General features: G+C 45.4%; 1 protein-coding gene across 3 annotated transcripts in view; it reads right to left on the bottom strand.

Annotated features, from left to right (window-relative positions):
* Window positions 1–18,131, bottom strand: part of FAM120A (family with sequence similarity 120A) — a 110,082-nt gene that overhangs the window by 37,885 nt on the left and 54,066 nt on the right. For all 3 annotated transcript variants that reach the window (XM_054727058.1, XM_054727056.1, XM_054727057.1), the window contains exons 6-10: window positions 15,469–15,566; window positions 14,940–15,220; window positions 5,299–5,386; window positions 3,152–3,379; window positions 469–643 (exon numbers count right to left, since the gene is read on the bottom strand). In XM_054727058.1, the coding sequence (XP_054583033.1) occupies window positions 469–643; window positions 3,152–3,379; window positions 5,299–5,386; window positions 14,940–15,220; window positions 15,469–15,566 (870 nt within the window). The remainder of the gene's footprint in view (window positions 1–468; window positions 644–3,151; window positions 3,380–5,298; window positions 5,387–14,939; window positions 15,221–15,468; window positions 15,567–18,131) is intronic.

Here is an 18,131-nt window from a genome sequence, read left to right as displayed (position 1 = left end):
AATTCTCCCTCCACCCCAGAGTGGGTCAGCTGGGATCTGAGGGAAACCATCACACACATGTGCCCTTTGGCATCAGGGCTACGTGCAGCAACACACCAACCACACAAAGTGGTGAGCGGACAGCTGGTGGGACCTCCCAGGAACAATGACCTCTGGAGAGCAGACACTGCCGTCACCCTGCTTGAGACATGCTAACCACAGCAGGACAGTGACGGTCAGGGCCATTTGCAGGTCAGTTTAAGGCATAAACCTGGTTTTAACATTTTACCAAATAACCACCATTACTGGGATGCTACTGAGAGAAGAAGCTCGTGGTTGTCCTCCTTCCCTAAGAGCCCAAATGACGCCCACCTTCGCTGCGTGGGGCACTCGGGGTGATCTCAGTCAGGATCCTTCTAAGGCTTTAGAAAATGCACATGAGATTATGAGGAACCGAGGAAAACAAACAATGGATTTTACAGTACATACATTCTGGTGGAAGTCTGTTCTTTCTAAAAGCAAGTCTCTCAGTTTTCTTTCTGCTTTCTGCCAAGCTAAACAGGACTCCGTAAACATACTGACGAACTGGCCTATAGAGCAGGGCGGCGGGAGGCAGGTCTTTGCTGGCTTCATCTTCAATAGAAACAGCAATTTTGATTTCACCCTTTGCATGGAAGAAAGCAGAATAATATTGCACATTTTTCATGTTGAATTTACAATAAACTCAAAGAAATATACTGTATTATCTCCAGTTAATGACATTGCAATTCTATTCCAAATCAGTTACTTCACAACTTGTCTACATCAAGATTTTTAGGGAGAGTTCATTTAGTAGGTTGTAGCCAAAACATATGCTCAAAGAGTCAAAATAAAATCTACATGGTTTTATTTTCAATCTGGAACCAACAACAAAAGAAAACCGCATGAATGATCCCAAAGTCTTTGAAACAATCTAGACAGAAAACATCAGATGGCAAATAGGATAGAAAATGCTGAAAACTTGCAAATTTTATTTGAGTAAGGATGGCCATATGTAATGAAATTAGTAATTTTTAATGACCTACATGAAACCCAAGAAACTAGGATCCTGAATATAAAATGGTCAATTTTTCTTCACCAATTTCTTCCACAAAAAATTGCCACAGAGAACTCTCTGTAGTGCTGTTTATTTGTAAAGTTTTCGGCATAGCAGGCCTCCACCCTGGTGCAGCCGGTACTTGAAAGACCTATCGCCCTGGGTGAGGGGCCATAACAGCTGCTAGGGACAGCACATGAGGGGCGCCCGTTCTGTTCACGGTCCCAGGACAGCACGGCAGGGCCTTCACATGGTGCAGGACCATGCCTCCAGGAGACAAATGACTACTGAGATCATCTGCAAAAATTCTGTGGTCCAGCCCTGGATATTTTATAGCATTGAGGTACATCAAGAGATTTTGCAAGAAATTTTACTTACATATATTTATAACATAAAAATGTATTTATGACCTTCAATGTCTACTAAATTTGTTCACATATACCCTTTTAATAATACTTTCATAACAGTTGTTGTTTCTTTCACATAAATTTAACTTCAGAATTGGTCTTTCTCCTGACCCTCAGTGCCTTCATGTTCTAGCATGGCGAACCCTCTCACTTGGGAGTATTAACTCCCTCAGTACGATGAGGTTTTTTCATAACTCTACACTCCTACAAAGCTTCATCTCAGGGAGACTGCCTCAGCGTAGACAACTTGATAACAGAGGTGTTCAGCTCACAGAAAGCAGCAGGCCTTCCAGTCTAAACTTTCCCCTAATACACTGAACACTTTTAGGTGACATTTTAAAATCTGAAAAGACAGTCAAGTTTACTTTTCTTAACCACAATCATTTTTATCAAAATTTGCCCTTGAAATCAGTGAGTAATGAAGAAGATTAGCAGTTTGCAGCACTCATATTGATCTAACAGATCGCCCAGCCATACCCACCAGCAGGGCCCAGGGACTTTATATCCCAAACACCACCAGGGGGAAAGGGCGCAATCTTCTGAAAACCTTGGTCCTTTAACCTAGCAAAATACTTATCCATCAACAGTAACTTTTCACTTACCCTTACAATTTATGTTGAACCTGAAAAATAAAATGTTTACTTTACAATCACAATTTCAAAAGTGATACCTAATACATGGATACCCATATCAAGTAATAGCTGAGATATGAAGGCAATTACAATTTAAAAATAAATTAAAAGAGTTGACTAAATAGTACTGGTCTAAATATTCTTCGGTTTTTACACGTAAGCCAATGTTGAATTAGTTAACAATCGAAGCCCAGCTGGGGGTGCTGTGGAACAGGAGTTAACTTTTGCATTCACTGCTTCCCTTTTACAAACCACAGATGGATTGCAGAAAATAGAAAGAAAAAAGTCTGATTATACAGGGTGGTATAACAGTAGATGCTGATGAAAACATATTAAAAATACATATAGTAATAAACCAATTCTGCAAGAGACGTCTGGTCACCAAGATAACTTGTTAAACTATGAGTCTGTGATAATAAGTACCAAGATAAAGACTACAAATCATTGAAGAAATTTAAATACACATAGATCCATTCAAGACACCAAGAATGAAAACCAATTAATGCCACACCGAATAACTATTTAAGCATGCATTTAATAAGACTAATAATGTGAAATTATTACACTATGTAAAAAGATAAATTGCATTTTCTTACTATGATATGTTACAACCCTGTATTCCATTTTTTTGCTAGAAGTACTTTAAAAATTGTACTCAATGAGATGGAAGGACAAGTCAAAATACACAAAGTCCTCTCAGCCACCGACTAGGGGGCATTTCTGGGGCTGATAACCATATTCGACATTAGAATTAAACGTGACATTATGGCACAAATGCAGTGTAAGAAATTTTGAAATTAGAAATAAAGAGAATAAAATTACAAATCAGAAAATAATGTGATGTGTCATTAATTAGAAGTTTAAAAAATATTTTATACTACATTGAAGGAGAAAATGAGACTTTTCCCATGTTCTTTATTGTATTTAGAAGTATACATTTTTGTTATTTTTTCTCAAAGTTTAGAAAGGGGAAAATGAATTTTGTTTCAAAAAATTATAAGATAGAAAAACAGTTCCAAAGCAAGCAGCCATACCCCAGGAGTGACCACTGCACATACCTTCGTCAGGACGTGGAAGATGTACGGGTACATCAGCCCCTTCTTGTGACGGTGCTCGGCTACTCTCAGCACCTCGGGTGCGACAGGGGGCAGAGGAGGGGTGGTGATGTCCATGTGGTTCCTGGTGGGCATGGAGAGGAGGCATGGAATTGGCTGGACAGTGCCAATCTGGCTTCCCTTTCCTTCAGCAAGCTGGCTGCCTGAAGAGGCAGTGGACGAACCTTCTACCTACAGAGCAATGGGTGAGAGAGGAAAACAGGCTCATGCCATGCTGTCTGTCCACCTGTGATACAGAGTCCTGTCTAGAGAGACACAATTAACACCTTCACCACCGGAAGACGAGGGAGCACTGACCCACCCCTGCGTGGACAGAGGGAGGGGTGAGTGGATGCCCACCTGCCTGTTTCGGGGGCGGGGGAGCCCCACCATAGCTTCTCCCTTGAGGGCCCTGTGGGGAGACAGTAGCTTTCTGGGCTTGCTAACCCATGTGGCGAATTTCTGTGTTTACCTAACACCAAGTAGGCATGGTCCTCTCTACAGATGAGGAAACTAATGCTCAGAGAGAGCATGTCATTTGTCCATGGCTGTGACCAGTACCTTCTAGTACCTTGTGAAACTAGGACTCAAATCTACGCCTGACTCAGATCTGTTCTTCACCACCACAGCTGGTATCTAAAGAATAATCAAAAGCCCAAACGCTTTGGTCATTATAAAGCCCCCAAATTAATTACACAGGAAGGTGTTTATGAAAAATTAAAGCAAAAAACAAGCTAATTCCACGAAAATGGGTGAGTCATATCTATATATACAGACACAGAAATCTGTGCGTGGTATATTATTAGCTGAAAACTACCCATACTGTATAAATCACCTGCCAAAATAAGGAATGTGTATAAATAAGTAGGAATGAAAGCAGAGCATCCAAGGCAGTGGGGCCAAAGGAAGGGAAGGCAGAGGGGCTCTTAGCTTTCTCTTTATAAACTTCGGCAAAGTCTTAACTATTTATAAAGAGCAATTGTTATTTGTACAATAAATTATTTTTTTCTTTCTCACAATAAATGTTGGAAATAATACTGCTTATTGTTTGATTCTGTGTCACCCTAGATATATATTTTTCTGTTATGAAAAAAAATGTGCATTCGTCACAATGGTATGTAATTAAGTGCTGAATTTTACCCCTTAAAACACAAAGCGTCACACTTAGTGATAAGAAGAGCAATGCCGCCGAAACTGGTTTGGCTCATTGGATAGAGCGTCGGTCTGCGGACTGAAGGGTCCCAGGTTCGATTCCGGTCAAGGGCATGTACATTGGTTGCGGGCACGTCCCCAGTGGGGAATGTGCAGGAGGCAGCTGGTCGATGTTTCTCTCTCATCGACGTTTCTAACTCTCTATCCCTCTCCCTTCCTCTCTGTAAAAAATCAATAAAATATATTAAAAAAAAAAAAAAAAAAAAAATAAGAAGAGCAATGCCTGGACACCTCCAAGTGTTTTCTACAGGCCCCGTTTCACAGGTGCAGACACTCACTGGAAGGCGCTTGTAAACAAGAGGCATCCATGAAGCTTATTTATAGGACAATCATTCCACAGTGACAGTATTTCTGAGTTTTAAGTGGATTTCTGATATTTTGTCACCTTGTATGTAAACAAGCTTTTTCCAGCCAGAGACCATGTCATCTAAGTGATTGCCTATAGAAACAGATGTGGCTTTGCAGTTAAAAAGATATTTCTATATATCACCATTAATAGCTAGAAGCAGAAAAAAGGGGAGAAGAGAAATGTAGTTTATTTTCATTTTTACTGTAGACATACCAATGCTTTCTCACTTAATCCCCACAAAGACCCTATAAGATAGTGGTCACCAACTGGTGGTCCGTGAGGTCCGAAAGGCTGGCGACTGCTGCTATAAGAGACAGGGCTCTGGACAGCTCTAGTGCTTGGCCAAACTATGCAGCCAGCAGACAGGGTCAGATTCCCACCAGCCTCCTTCCCCTGCCCCATACGACTGTGATTCCCCTTCCCCCTGCCAACGTCTGTATTACTCACAACATACTTAAAAAGAGGAAGAGTGTTTTACTTTCAAACAATTCCTAGTACCACATGCTGAAAGCGCCAGGACGTGAGAGAATGAGAGGTGTGAACCTACTACCTTTGTTTGGTCTCCTGGGTCTCCCCGCGCTTGAGGCTCCGAGTGGCTTCCTGTCTTCTCCCAGCCAATTTTGTTCCCACTGATATGGCTGAACATAAAATGCACATGATTACTGTTAGTGTCAACTACTTCCCACACATGCTCACGATGATAAGAAGGGCCTGTAGTACAGACTCAAGAATAACCCTTGTGCTTGACTAACCTTGCCGCCCCAACAATCCATCTCTAAGGAGAACCCTACACGGGAGCACTTTCTGCCTATTTCCAGCAGGCAGGTGATAACCACTCACCGTGGAAGAGAAAACGAGTGCCTAGCCCATGCTGACCACTCAGCGGAAAGATGGTCTAGGATGTGCTGGCGCCACGAGACACAAAAGACACAAATGCAGCCTTCCCTTTTATCTTGGAGAAACAAGATTTAAAAACCCCCACATTTAATTGACAATTATCAGGCAGTGGAATATTAAATGTTATCTGAATCACATACTCATAGTTTATAAATAAATGGAGGGTATTCTGTGCCAAGTGGCAACACACAGGGCGGCCAGCCTCCTCATGGGAAGGGTTGTGGGAGGGAGCTAAGACTTGGGTGACACACAAGGCCCAGTCAGGGGTAGATGGCACCTTCCGGGCCCCAGAGAGGAAACGCGTTTGTGAGCTCAGAGAACAGGGAGTTAACTGAATTTTATTTGGGGAATAATTTTACTTGGCAAAGTAGTAAAAAACAGAGTGAGGACAAGAGATGGGGAAGATTATGGAGTATCTAAAATGCCAGAATGACGTATTTCAAACAGCATTTTTTTTAAACTGTGGGTTGTGACCCACTAGGAAAACAATCTAGTGGGTTTAAGCAGCATTTTTTAAACACTAAAATGGAACAGAACAGAATGCAGTGAATGTGGTATGAATGGTATTATTTCACAAATTCTTTGCTCATTTGTTCACTACAGGTCACAATGTAAGGGAAGTTTATGAGATGTGAGAGGTTGGTGAGAAGCATCCTCCTGGATAGAGCAGGGAACCTGGAGCAGCCAGAGCTGCAGCCTTCGGCAGACCAGACAATGCCCCCGGGGGACAACGCCCCTTCACTTGCCCTCCCCTGCAAGGCTCTGAGCTCAGAGCGCCTTCTAAAATCAGTGCTGGACACAGGCATGCTGGCAGAGAGAGCATTTCACTGGCTTGCCCTTCTTACTGACCCATGTGACAGATGGAGAGATGTTAAGACCTACTAATCCTCCTTCCATAGGTGCACATCCTGTTACAGGGGAACCCCGCAGCTGGGTCTTTGGCCCACCCTGCAGGAGACCCCAGGCCCCCTCCTTGACACACTTAATACATTCAGTCGCTCTGTTAGCCTTTGAGAGGTAAGAGAGTGAACCTCAGCAGGTCTGACGTGCACCTCTCTGATAACGATGAAGATAAGCACCTCTCCATGGGTGACATGCCTCGTCAAATCGTCTGAACATTTCTACATACTTCTTACGGACTTTCAGGAAGTCAGTACATGTTCTGGATGCAAGCTCTTGGTCAGGAATAAGGATTAGAAGTATCTTCCATACCCTGTTGGACTGCCGCCCCTCCCTCTCCAAGGTAGACTGAAGTTTTTATATGTGACTAGAGGCCCGGTGCACGAAATTCGTGCACAGAGGGGGGTTCTCCCTCAGCCCAGCCTGTACCCTCTCCAATATGAGACTGCTGGCTCCCAACTGCTTGCCTGCCTGCCTTCCTGATTGGCCCTAACCACTTCTGCCTGCCAGCCTGATCACCCCCTAACCACTCTGCTGCCAGCCTGATTGATGCCTAACAGCTCCCCTGCCAGCCTGTTTGCCCCCAACTTCCCTCCTCTGCCGGCCTGGTCACTCCTAACTGCCCTCTCCTGGAGGGTTGATCACCTCCAACTGCCCTTTCTTGCAGGCCTGGTCCCTCTCAACTGCCCTCCCTTGCAGGGCTGATCCCTCACAACTGCCCTCCCTTGCAGGCCGGGTGCCTCCCAACTGCCCTCTCCTGCTGGCCATCTTGTGGTGGCCATCTTGTGTCCACATGGGGGCAGGATCTTTGACCACATGGGGGCAGCTATATTGTGTGTTGCAGTGATGATCAATCTGCATATTATTCTTTTATTAGATAGGATAGAGGCCTGGTACAGGGGTGGGGGCCAGCTGGTTTGCCCTGAAGGGCGTCCCAGATCAGGTGGGGTTTCCCTTGGGGTGTGGGGCGGCCTGAGCGAGGGGCCTGTGGTGGTTTGCAGGCCGGCCACGCCCCCTGGTAACCCAAGCGGAGACCCTGGTATCTGGAATTTATTTTCCTTCTACAATTGAAACTTTGTAGCCTGGAGCGGAGCCAAGCCAAGCCTGGGGCTCCCTCCGAGGCCGCAGCCATTGTGTTGGGATTATAATTGAAACTATGTTGCCTTAAGCGGGTGATCCCGGCCAGGGTGTGTGGAAAGCTTTGCTTCCCCTGTTGCTGGCGGCAACCCTGGCCTGCTCTCTCAAGCTCCATTCTGCCGCCATTTGTTTGAATTTGTTTACCTTCTATAATTGAAACTTTGTAGCTTGAGTGGAGGCTTAGGCCTGGAAATGGCAGGCGGAAAGCTTGGCCTCCTCTGTTACCTAGGAAACCTTGCTCTCTGTGGCTGTAGCCATCTTGGTTTGGGTTAATTTGCATGCTCGCTCTGATTGGATGGTGGGCGTGGCTTGTGGGTGTGTCGGAGGTATGGTCAATTTGCATATTTGTCTATTATTAGATTAGATGCCTCATCCTGTAGGTCTGGGCTGCAATACTATCCTAATGCAGCCTTTCCCAACCATCCCCTCACCCCGCCATTCTCATTGCTATTTCCTTCATGGCATGTATCACTTCCTCATGATCTGTAATTATTGTCTATTTAATAACTAATTATAAATTGTGAGGATAGGACCTAGTAGCCATCATCGAGCAGGTACCCAACTACTAAAGATATATGGCAAAGAAGGCATCTCTTTTATGTGACACTAGAGGCCCGGTGCACGAAATTCATGCACGGGTAGGGTCCCTAGGCCTGGCTGGTGATCATGACTGATCTATGGGGCGATTGGGGACCCTGCTCACACCTGCCTTGGCTGGCTGGGCGCTACCCACTCACCAGCCGCACCCCCTCTGCCACCGCTGGTCGGGGCCTGCAGGCTGGGGGCAGCTCCTGCGTTGAGCATCTGTCCCCTGGTGGTCAGTGAGTCATAGCGACCGGTCATTCCTTCCACTGTTCAGTCAATTTGCATATTAGGGCTTTATATCTATAATAAAAGTATAACATGCAAATCAACCGAATGGCCGAACAATGGAACAACTGTCTGGACGAGCTTCCGAAGCCGGGGCTGCGAGGGCCTACTCTTGCACAAATTTTGTGTATCAGGCCTCTAGTAGAGAGGTAAAGCACAACAAAGTAATGTTCATTAAAACTGCAGCCTCCAAATGTGACAGCCCTAGTGATTGGCCCCAGGTTCAATCCGCAAGCACACAGAACAGTTTTCGGAAAGGGGAAAGGGGTGTGGCGGGGGGCGTGGCTTGTTATAAAGCTTACTTTTGTTCTATATAAATTATCACAAGCTAAAAATAAATGTCATAATCAAGATGCTCATGTGACCTTCTAATAATCATTCTATAATATCTAAAATTCTGTCTGAAAAGCATCTGGACACTAGCCAATTTTTTACAAGTCCAAAATATTTCAATAGGAAAACTATATTACTTCAAAACGTAAAAAAAAACAAAATTTTGAATACGACAACAAATGCCTTGCCTTAAAGAACAAATGAATTAGAGATTTCAGAATATTTCTATATGCAATTCATTCTACACAACTACTCACACCTCCCAGTCAGACCAGAAGCCGTCACATAGAAACAAAGTTTCATTGTTCATGCACTGGGCAGCCTGCTGAGAGACCTGGTCCAGGTGGGTGGCCCAGGCAGGAAGCCACCATGAACTCTGCTAAATTGTCCTGTACACCCCATAACCTAAGGCATAACACAGCTATCACTTAGTGTGGTTACTCATCAGCTGATCTAACTCATGAACAACCCAGCGATCTCCCATCCACGCTGGGCCCACGGGGTCCAGTGAGCTCCAGGTCACATAGCAAGTGGCAATGGAACTCGGCAAGACCAGATGAGGGACATTAGAAGAACTGGGCCCTGGCAGCTGTGGGTCTGCACGCTGGTCAACAGTCCTCCAGGCACCGACAGTGACAGTCCACAGCCCACACCTGGCCCCACAGGAGTTACGCAGGGCTTGCAGTTTTTACCACAGATGCCACCTTGACACAATACCTCGAAACCAACGTGTACATAACTGTACAAGGAAGGAACTCTATAATACAAACTAAATCAACCAAGTGGAGAAAATGTAATTTATCTTCTCTCCTAATAGGACTTTTAAAATATCCATTTAGAAATGTCAAGCAATGACAGGCAAAAACACTGAAGTGATATTCAGTGTACATATTGCAGTTACATTTATACACAAATCAGAAAGCATGCTTATAAAGTGGAGTATGAAAAAGGAAGAAAAGGAAAAAGGTAAGCTGCTATTTCTAAGAAAATATTCCATTATTGTAAAAACCATGTTAGTTATATAGCAAAAACTAAGATACTTAAATATTCACCTACCTTTTGAAAACAGTTATATCTCTATATGTGGAAACATGGGTGATTTCCTATATTCTATTTTTTAATGTTTCAATTCTATCACTTTGTATTGAGATATTAATTACAAAAAAAATTAAAGAACTAAAATCTTCAAATTGGCAACCTCAGATCAGATTCAAATTCTAAAAGCCAATAAAATAAACATCTCCAAAAGGTTCAATTGTAACTCTTAATTCAACCAAAACAGGATTACAAAGACTTGACAAAGGCCAGGAAGAGAAGAAAAACAAAAACACTGCCAAGAATAGAGTAAGAAATATATGTTGATTATACTCTAGGAAAAAGAACAGGAGAAAAAGATTATTAGTTAGAAAGCAGCATTTCTTTCTTATTTGCTTCAGAATAACAGCCATGGGTCTGGAATAACTGCCCAGGCACTCGCCTAGCCCTTGGCCAGACACAGAGCCCCAGCAACAGCAGAGGCTACAATCTTGCACAAGTGAACGGACACTCAGGACAGTTCCAGTGGCACCAATGCAGCTCATCTCAGCCCTGGTGGGGGCACCCAGTTCACGCCCCTGAGTACAAGGCACCTGTCACAGCCCAAGACTCCTTATCCAGCACAGACCTACACACTGCCCAGGGACACATGCCCACTTCCAGACAGTAAGAACCCACGATGCCCATTCCAGCAGGGTGGTGAAAAAGACATCTGAAGAGGCTAAAATCCTGAGTTAGGTATTTAAAAAAAATGGGGGTGGGCGGCGGGGAGATACAGTGCCTGCCCAGCACACACATATACATACACACCCATAGTGGAAGGGCTACTGTCTGAACGCAAAGACAAGCCAGGAGGCACTTTCACACCCAGCTAGTCCACAGAACACCTCAGCATGCACTCCCTTTCACAAGGAACATGCTTTGGAGTTGGGGCATGTTTCTGCCCTTGCCAACGGGATTGCGATGCACCCTCAGACCCACCTTTGGGCTCAGACAGTGCAAACCTCTGGGAAGTGCCCTCGGCTCTCAGACATCACAAATGCCGAGGATCTGCCACGAGAGCCAAGACCTCGTGTCACACAAACTCCACCCATTTCCCTCACCGACCTTATTTTTTAAAATAAATGTTTGCAAATGTCATGGGTTAAAAAAAAGTGTCATGTTTGAAGCTGCATTCCTTTGATTTTCCTAGTGAGCAAGAACATCCTTTCATATTTTATTGACCATCTGTGTTTCCTCTGAACTGCATGTTTATAGTCTTTGCCATTCAAAACACTTGTCTTTTTAATTTGTAGGAAGCTTTTTTTCTGGTGGTGAGAAGAACAATTCTCTTTTATTCTATAACTAGTGGCCCAGTGCATGAAATTCATGCATGGGGGTTTGGGGGGTGGGTGTCCCTCAGCCCAGCCTGCACCTTCTCCAATCTGGGACCCCTTTGGGGGATGTCCGACTGCCGGTTTAGGTCGCAATCCGGACCATTGGCTCCTAACCGCTCACCTGCCTGCCAGCCTGATCTCTAACCACTCTGCCTGCCGGCCTGCTTGCCCCCAACTGCCCTCCCCCCACCAGCCTGCTACCCCCAACTCTCCTCCCCCCCCTGCTGGCCTGCTCGTCCCCAACTGGCCCCCTCTGCTTGCCTGATCTCGCCCCCAACTGCCCCTGCTTGCTGGCCTGATCGCCCCCAACTGCCCCATCAGCCTGCTCACCCCCAACTGCCCCCCTTGCCGGCCTGATTGCCCCCAAATGCCCTCCCCCTGTGGCCTGATCGCCCCTAACCACCTCTGCCTCCACCCCGCCATCATGTCTTTGTCCGGAAGGACGTCTGGAAGGTCTCACAGTCTAATTAGCATATTACCCTTTTATTAGTATAGATAGTCCTGTGACCCATCAGCACCATCCTTTAAAAAAATCATTGATGTCTGTTAGGGAAACAGTATCATTTACTAGTATTTTATGGACCCACCTGTGGAAAATACAGTGGAGGGAGTATAAATGCCAGAGGGAATCCAACAGGGAAAAGTGATAAGGGGCCCTGGCTGGTTTAGCAGGGTTAGAGTGTTGGCCCGCAGACCAAAGGGCTACAGGTTTGATCCCCGGCCCCTGTCAGGATTCATGTGGAAGGCAAGCAATTAATGTGTGTCTCTCACATTGATGTTTCTCTCTCTCTCTAACTTCCCCTCCTCTCTAAAAATTAATGGGAGAAAATATCCTTGGGTGAGAATTTTTTTTAAAAAAGTGATGAAGGGTGATGAAGTGACAGAGAGGGACACACCCAGCTGGGTGGTGGCAGACTCCCACCTCTGCTATTGCACAAGTCAAGGTCTTAAGTATAGCAACTACAAACATTTATAGTCAACCTGCAGAAGCTGTTACAAGAGGTGCTGAAGTCGGGTTTCGGAGTAATTTCCAGCTAAATGGCGTAGCCTCCCAGATACCTGTCCATCCCAAGGATCAGAGCAAACTCATTTCCAAAGAATCATTGGAACTCTCCAGCCGCAGGGCCATTCTAAGAAAGCACTATAGATATTTCACGTCACACCGAGAATAGAGGTCAGACTCCATCATCCAGCCTCCACCTTGCTAGACCTCCTGGTCAAGCCACCTCTCCTTCCACACTACATCTGTCCAGCTGTCTCCGCTGCCACAGCTCAAATCTCACCTCCCGGGGAAGTGCTCCCAACTCCAGTCCCTCTTGTCCGGGGTGTGCTGTTCTTCATACACTCATCACTGGGCTGTTCACTTCTTTGCAGACTGCCTGCAACCACACCTTGTCTGTACTGCCCGCCACCATGCTCACTGGGAGACACAAGTGCTCAAGCGCTGCTTGGCTGAGTGGATGGATGATTTCTTTCCCTCAAGACCACCTGAAAGCACGTTGTAGATTCAGGGGTCTTCATTCACATCCAAACCAAAGGTAACCAACCACATGTCCTGACTTTATGCTCTCGCCAGGGTTTGAGCTAGGAAAGCAACCCTCTATCCTATGCATGGCCTCAAGTGCACACACACGACGCATTCAACGGGCTAGAATCTTCACCCTGAAATCAAGAACAATGCCCTTCTTTAGCATTCTGCCACAAGCAAGGACACCTATGACCAGAGCTGATCCCAGGTCCTACAATGCCTGGCACATAATCCTGAAGCCTCAGGCATACGTACCCCATTTCCTCTTCCTTCCCTTCTTCCTCTCAATTTTAACTCTCCTCTCTCTCATTTGTTAAAATAAATGGGGAAGTAGATTCAAGGAAATTAAGACATTGCTAAGCCGCACTTGATCCACTCTTTCCTTTGCTAGCTGTGTGCTCCACCACCCTTCATATCACAAGGACGGCAGATATCCCTGCCGGCTCTACACTGAGTCCACCTTCCAGAAGCTTCTCCAGAAAAGGCAGTGAAAACACCAAGCTGGGGGTGTGGACAAGTGAGTGACAGCTCAAAATGGCAGAGGTGACTGAAATCGAGGACAGTTCCAGGGAATGCGATGCTGGCCAGGACCTTTGGGAACAGGGTGGAACTGAATCTGTACCACAGGAGGAGGAGAAACCTGATGCACCCCAAGTTCAACTCACGTCCTAACTGGGCAGTTGCCAAATTAAGCTGGCAGCTCGCATTATCTGATTCCCTACCTGAAAAGGCAAGGCTGCCACCACGCCTCCCCATGCCAGGCCTCTGCTGGCTCCCACACTCGCCACCACAAAGCACATCTGCCTCAAGTCTACCTGTGTTTCAGTCTGGAAAGAATGTTTCTTATTAAGACGACCATGTACTATACAGATGCCTTGCTCTTGCTGACATGAGTCAACTTTTACAAGAAAACTCATAGAATTCCAGAGTGGAAGGGGTTCCGAGACATCTATCAGCCGTTTTCAGATGTCCATGAGCTAGAGTCACTGGGTGCTCCTTTACACGCACACACGTTTCTGAGCCCCAGCCCAGAAATTCTCACTCAGTAGGTCTTAAGTACATTTCCTTTCCAAAAGGTTAACTCAAAAGTTTGAATGTTATGACTTTTCACTTCATTTTAGGATTTTAGGATTGCACATGCAGTAAGAGTTTATGCATTTTATGCTTCTCTGCTTCAGATAGCGCACAATCTCTGGATGACAGCAAACTGCTTGGTTACTGCTGCTTGAGGTCAGCAGACATTAGTACCCATTTTACAGATGGAGAAAGAGGACAAAAGAGGAAAAATCTACAGCATCAGTAACTTGCAGGAAGAATGGAAACTTGCACATTTCTTACAGCAGAAATCAATGTAGTACTAATTAGCCCTAGGCATCTACCTGAAACTAGAGTTCCAACCCAGGAAAAGGAGACAAGGCTATAAGAAAAGACCCTTTTTCTTTTCCTTTCTTTAATTTGAATCAGGATTCTTAGACACATAAGGTGATGAAAGGAAGGGAGGAAGACTGCCTATTTAAGACTTCCTCAATCAGATTATAACAAATTATATACTTGAAAATTTATTTGATCAGGGGCACACATTTAAAATACTCCTCGCTGGGAGAACTCCAGCCTGGGTGTGGCAGCTTTCTAGGGTTTTGGTTGGGTGAACAGTGTTATTTCAAGAATAGTCCTATGAGTTGTTAAACTAGGGAGCAAAAGAAATTCAAAGTTCCCACTGGTCCAGGAGCTGAGACGGAAAGCCACAGGCGTCTAACTTAAAATGCTTCCTGGGATGGGGGTAGGGCGAGAACAGCAAGAAAAACCACAGAGTAAAAGTCAGCAGCACTTGAGCAGACAACTTCACCAAGTTTGGTGGTCACATAGACCAATTTTCCTAAAACTCCACCCCAGCAGAGGAACAACGGGCCAAGGCCACGGGCTGGCAGCAGACTTTCAGCGGGAAGCCCTGTGCAAATGTCTAAACACCTCTCTCCCCCATGTCTGAGGAGCTCCAATCCCGGCACAAAGTAACCCTCACCTACCTGCAACAAACTGCCTCTCTGAGCACAACACTCCGGTGCCACGGGTTGTGGCTTCCCCAGGGACAAGCTACATAAGAAACCCACCACTCACTTTGCAGCTCCTCCACTGCCTTCATCATTGTCTGAAGATGATGACGTAGAAGAACCAGGAAAGTACGCTGAGTCCACATGATTGGGGCTGCCGCTCGGAGCTGGGTTGATCGGGGAAGATCTTTCATACAGTGGAGTATGTTTTCCTTCATGAGGAATGTTACTGTAGTTGTTCTGCTCAGTCAGATTCTTTCCGCTTGTTTCCAAAGTGAGGGCCGGCTCAGCGAGGCTGTAATGGTGTGGACCCTGACCCGGAGCACCTGGGTTGGGCCCCTGTGGAGCCTGAAACAGAGGGCAGAGAGGGCACAGGTCACACACGCACAAGCTACCTATGGGACCCAGCTCCCATTAGCATTCTTGGTCTTGGCTGCATTTTTAATTCAACAAACACTGGCACCTGCTTCACATATCAATTCAAGAGCTTAAGACATTATTTTAGTATTCGTTACGATTTGATGCATATGCAGCTAGCAAGGCCAGCTGTCCCCCAAGGCAGGCAAACCAGCTGCAGAAGGAAAGGAAAGGCTTACCACGGGCTTGGCTTGCAGAGAGGTCTGTGGAATGTTGAGCATCTGGGGGGGAACATACGGTGGCACTATCCCAGGCATTCCAAACGGATGTGCTCTGGCTGTTTCATCAACACGGAGAGAAAACAATAAAACAACTGTGAGCAGAGGACACCTCCCCAGGACATTGTGGTGGCAGCACGTGTCCCACCTGTCTTGTATGTCTCAGATGCCAACACACCACTGGTCCCACTTCTCAGAAACCTTTAGGAAATCATGTTTAACAGTAAAAAACATATTTTATGACGACCAATTTTATATACTGGGACTAGATTTTTAACTTTTAAGAATCTTCAGTTAACTTTTGATAGTGTTTTTGCTTTTGTCTCCTTGAATGCCTAGTTAATCCATCGTTAACTGGCCAGGAATTCTCATCCACCTGTCCCTCTGCTCACTGCTGACAAACCCCGACCCCTGATTCTGCAGCACTAATGAACAAAACAGGGGCAGAACACTTCCCCCTCCGTCTGTGGAGCAACAGAACTTCTCTGTGTAAGCTCAAACTAGGTTCTTAGCTATTAGCAAGCTTTTAAATACAAAAAGTGAAATGCGGTCGTTGCTGCCTATACTTTGTTTTTCATTGTTAGCAAAACCATGATCAGGTGACACATTTTAACATGCATTGCAGGATCAGTAATGTCGGATGCTGTGTTCTCGCAGAACATGATTTTATAAACCCGTTCTGGTGTATGCTGGCATTCGTTCATTATCCTCATGCGTCAGAGTGACACACAGAACAGAAGCCACATGGAGAAGCAGTTGCACACACAACATCAGGACTGGGTCCTGTGTCAGCTCTAAGGTGTAACAACAGATCAGTCAACCTGACCAGCAGCCCGGATACTTCCACGTCCATAACCCTCAATGTCTCCCTACAGGTCTGAGGAGAAGTGGCCAGGTGGGTGCAGTCAGCCATACAAGCCAAGTCAGCAGAGTGATCTGCACCCAGCATTCAGTGACAAGGAGCATGGCCTGATGTCAAAACCACTTTGCTCACTTCTTCCCACCCACGAGAACTCATGAGCCTTGGAAGCCACGATCCCTTGGAAGATCCTCTCAAAGTGACTTGCACTCAAGCTCATGGATGTCCTACTCCTGTGACCTGGCTCACAGGAAGTAAGAGCTCAACCCATCTTTCACTTCCCACCAAACAGAGACAATTGTGGGACAGTAGCTGGGGATGATTATGTTGCCAAGATTACATATGGGGCTGATGGCACATGTACACACATACACACACATGCTCACCACATACACACTGGCATTACACACACACATACCACAAGACATTCCTGATCAAACAGTAAGTCTATAAACATTTAAACCTCCGAGTGCAAGACCCTGTAACTGTTAAAGTCCCTTCTCAGGTAAGAATATCATGAAATCCATTCAAGCTCTAATAATGTAATTTGAATCACTGTAAAAAATCTAGTTTGCAATTTCTTGTAGCTGACCTACCACACTTAAACTCCTGAGCATACACATGAAATGTTGAATGCAGCCATCAGCATGCCAATGAAGATGATTTTTGTTTCACTCTATTTTTGGCCATTATCTTACCTAATAATAGACAAACATGTAAATTGACCATACCTCCACTACGCCACCAGCCAATCAGGAGTGATATGCAAATTAACACAACAAAGATGGTGGTTAATTTGCATACTTGCATTGTCGCCATGGCGACGACCAGGTGTTCTGCCCCACCCCTGGTCTCTCAGGGCCTCTGGGCAGCATGGGAAGGAGGGGCTGGAGCGGAAAGAGGTGGCTCCCGGAGCAGAAAGAGGTGGAGTGGAAGGCAGTGCCAGCAGCCAGGGAAAGGAAAGCCCATTCTAGCATGAATCTTCGTGCATCGGGCTTCTAGTATACTACAAACTTCCTGAAAAGCACAAACTTTCCTTAAAACCAAAAAACCCCAAGCTATATTAAAACTTGAAAGCAACAATTTCCACAGAAAGAACATTTTCTAAAATCATACTGCAATCACTGACCTCAAATAAACCTTTGAGAATCCACAGAGCTAGTTACCACTATCATAACCTAGTCCAACTAGTGAATTAATGGCTCTCAAAGCTGCAGAAATGCCTACTAAGCCAGGGCCTGTCTGTGGGAACTTCATTCTTCTGGTGTTGGCAGTTATTCTCAAAGCCCTCGTGCAGCTACGTGGAGCCACAGACTGTCTTCTACGTGACAAGGGCATCTTTCTCAGAACTGGCACTGACTCACGGGGTGGAGGGTACCACCACCGGTTTCTCGTTCTCCTCCTTTCACAAACACTAGAGAGGCAGTCTTTGTTAGAAAAGTACATGGACTGAAGACACAAGACAGGACAACAATGTTTAACATGAAAAATATTTTCATCATCCAAAAATTACCTTTTAAATATAAAGGCCTCTTTGAGAATGAAAAGCACCCATTGCAACCCTTACAGCTGTGCTTAGTTAGCTGTGCACTCTGGAAGAGAAGACGTATCAGTCCAGACTCACTGCCTCAAATCACTTCCTATGCTTGTATGAAGCTGTCCAGCTTTTCTCTAACTCAAAAGAGATTTTTTTAAAAGAAAGGTATTAACCAAGAACAAGAAGCTCTACTGAGAGCTTGTTAGCCCTACCTCAACCTAACAAATA

The sequence above is a fragment of the Eptesicus fuscus genome, chromosome 15 (assembly GCF_027574615.1).
Source record: "Eptesicus fuscus isolate TK198812 chromosome 15, DD_ASM_mEF_20220401, whole genome shotgun sequence".
Lineage (NCBI taxonomy): Eukaryota > Metazoa > Chordata > Mammalia > Chiroptera > Vespertilionidae > Eptesicus > Eptesicus fuscus.
The sequence above is the reverse complement of the archived record's forward strand: the minus strand, read 5'-3'. Positions and strand labels throughout refer to the sequence as shown.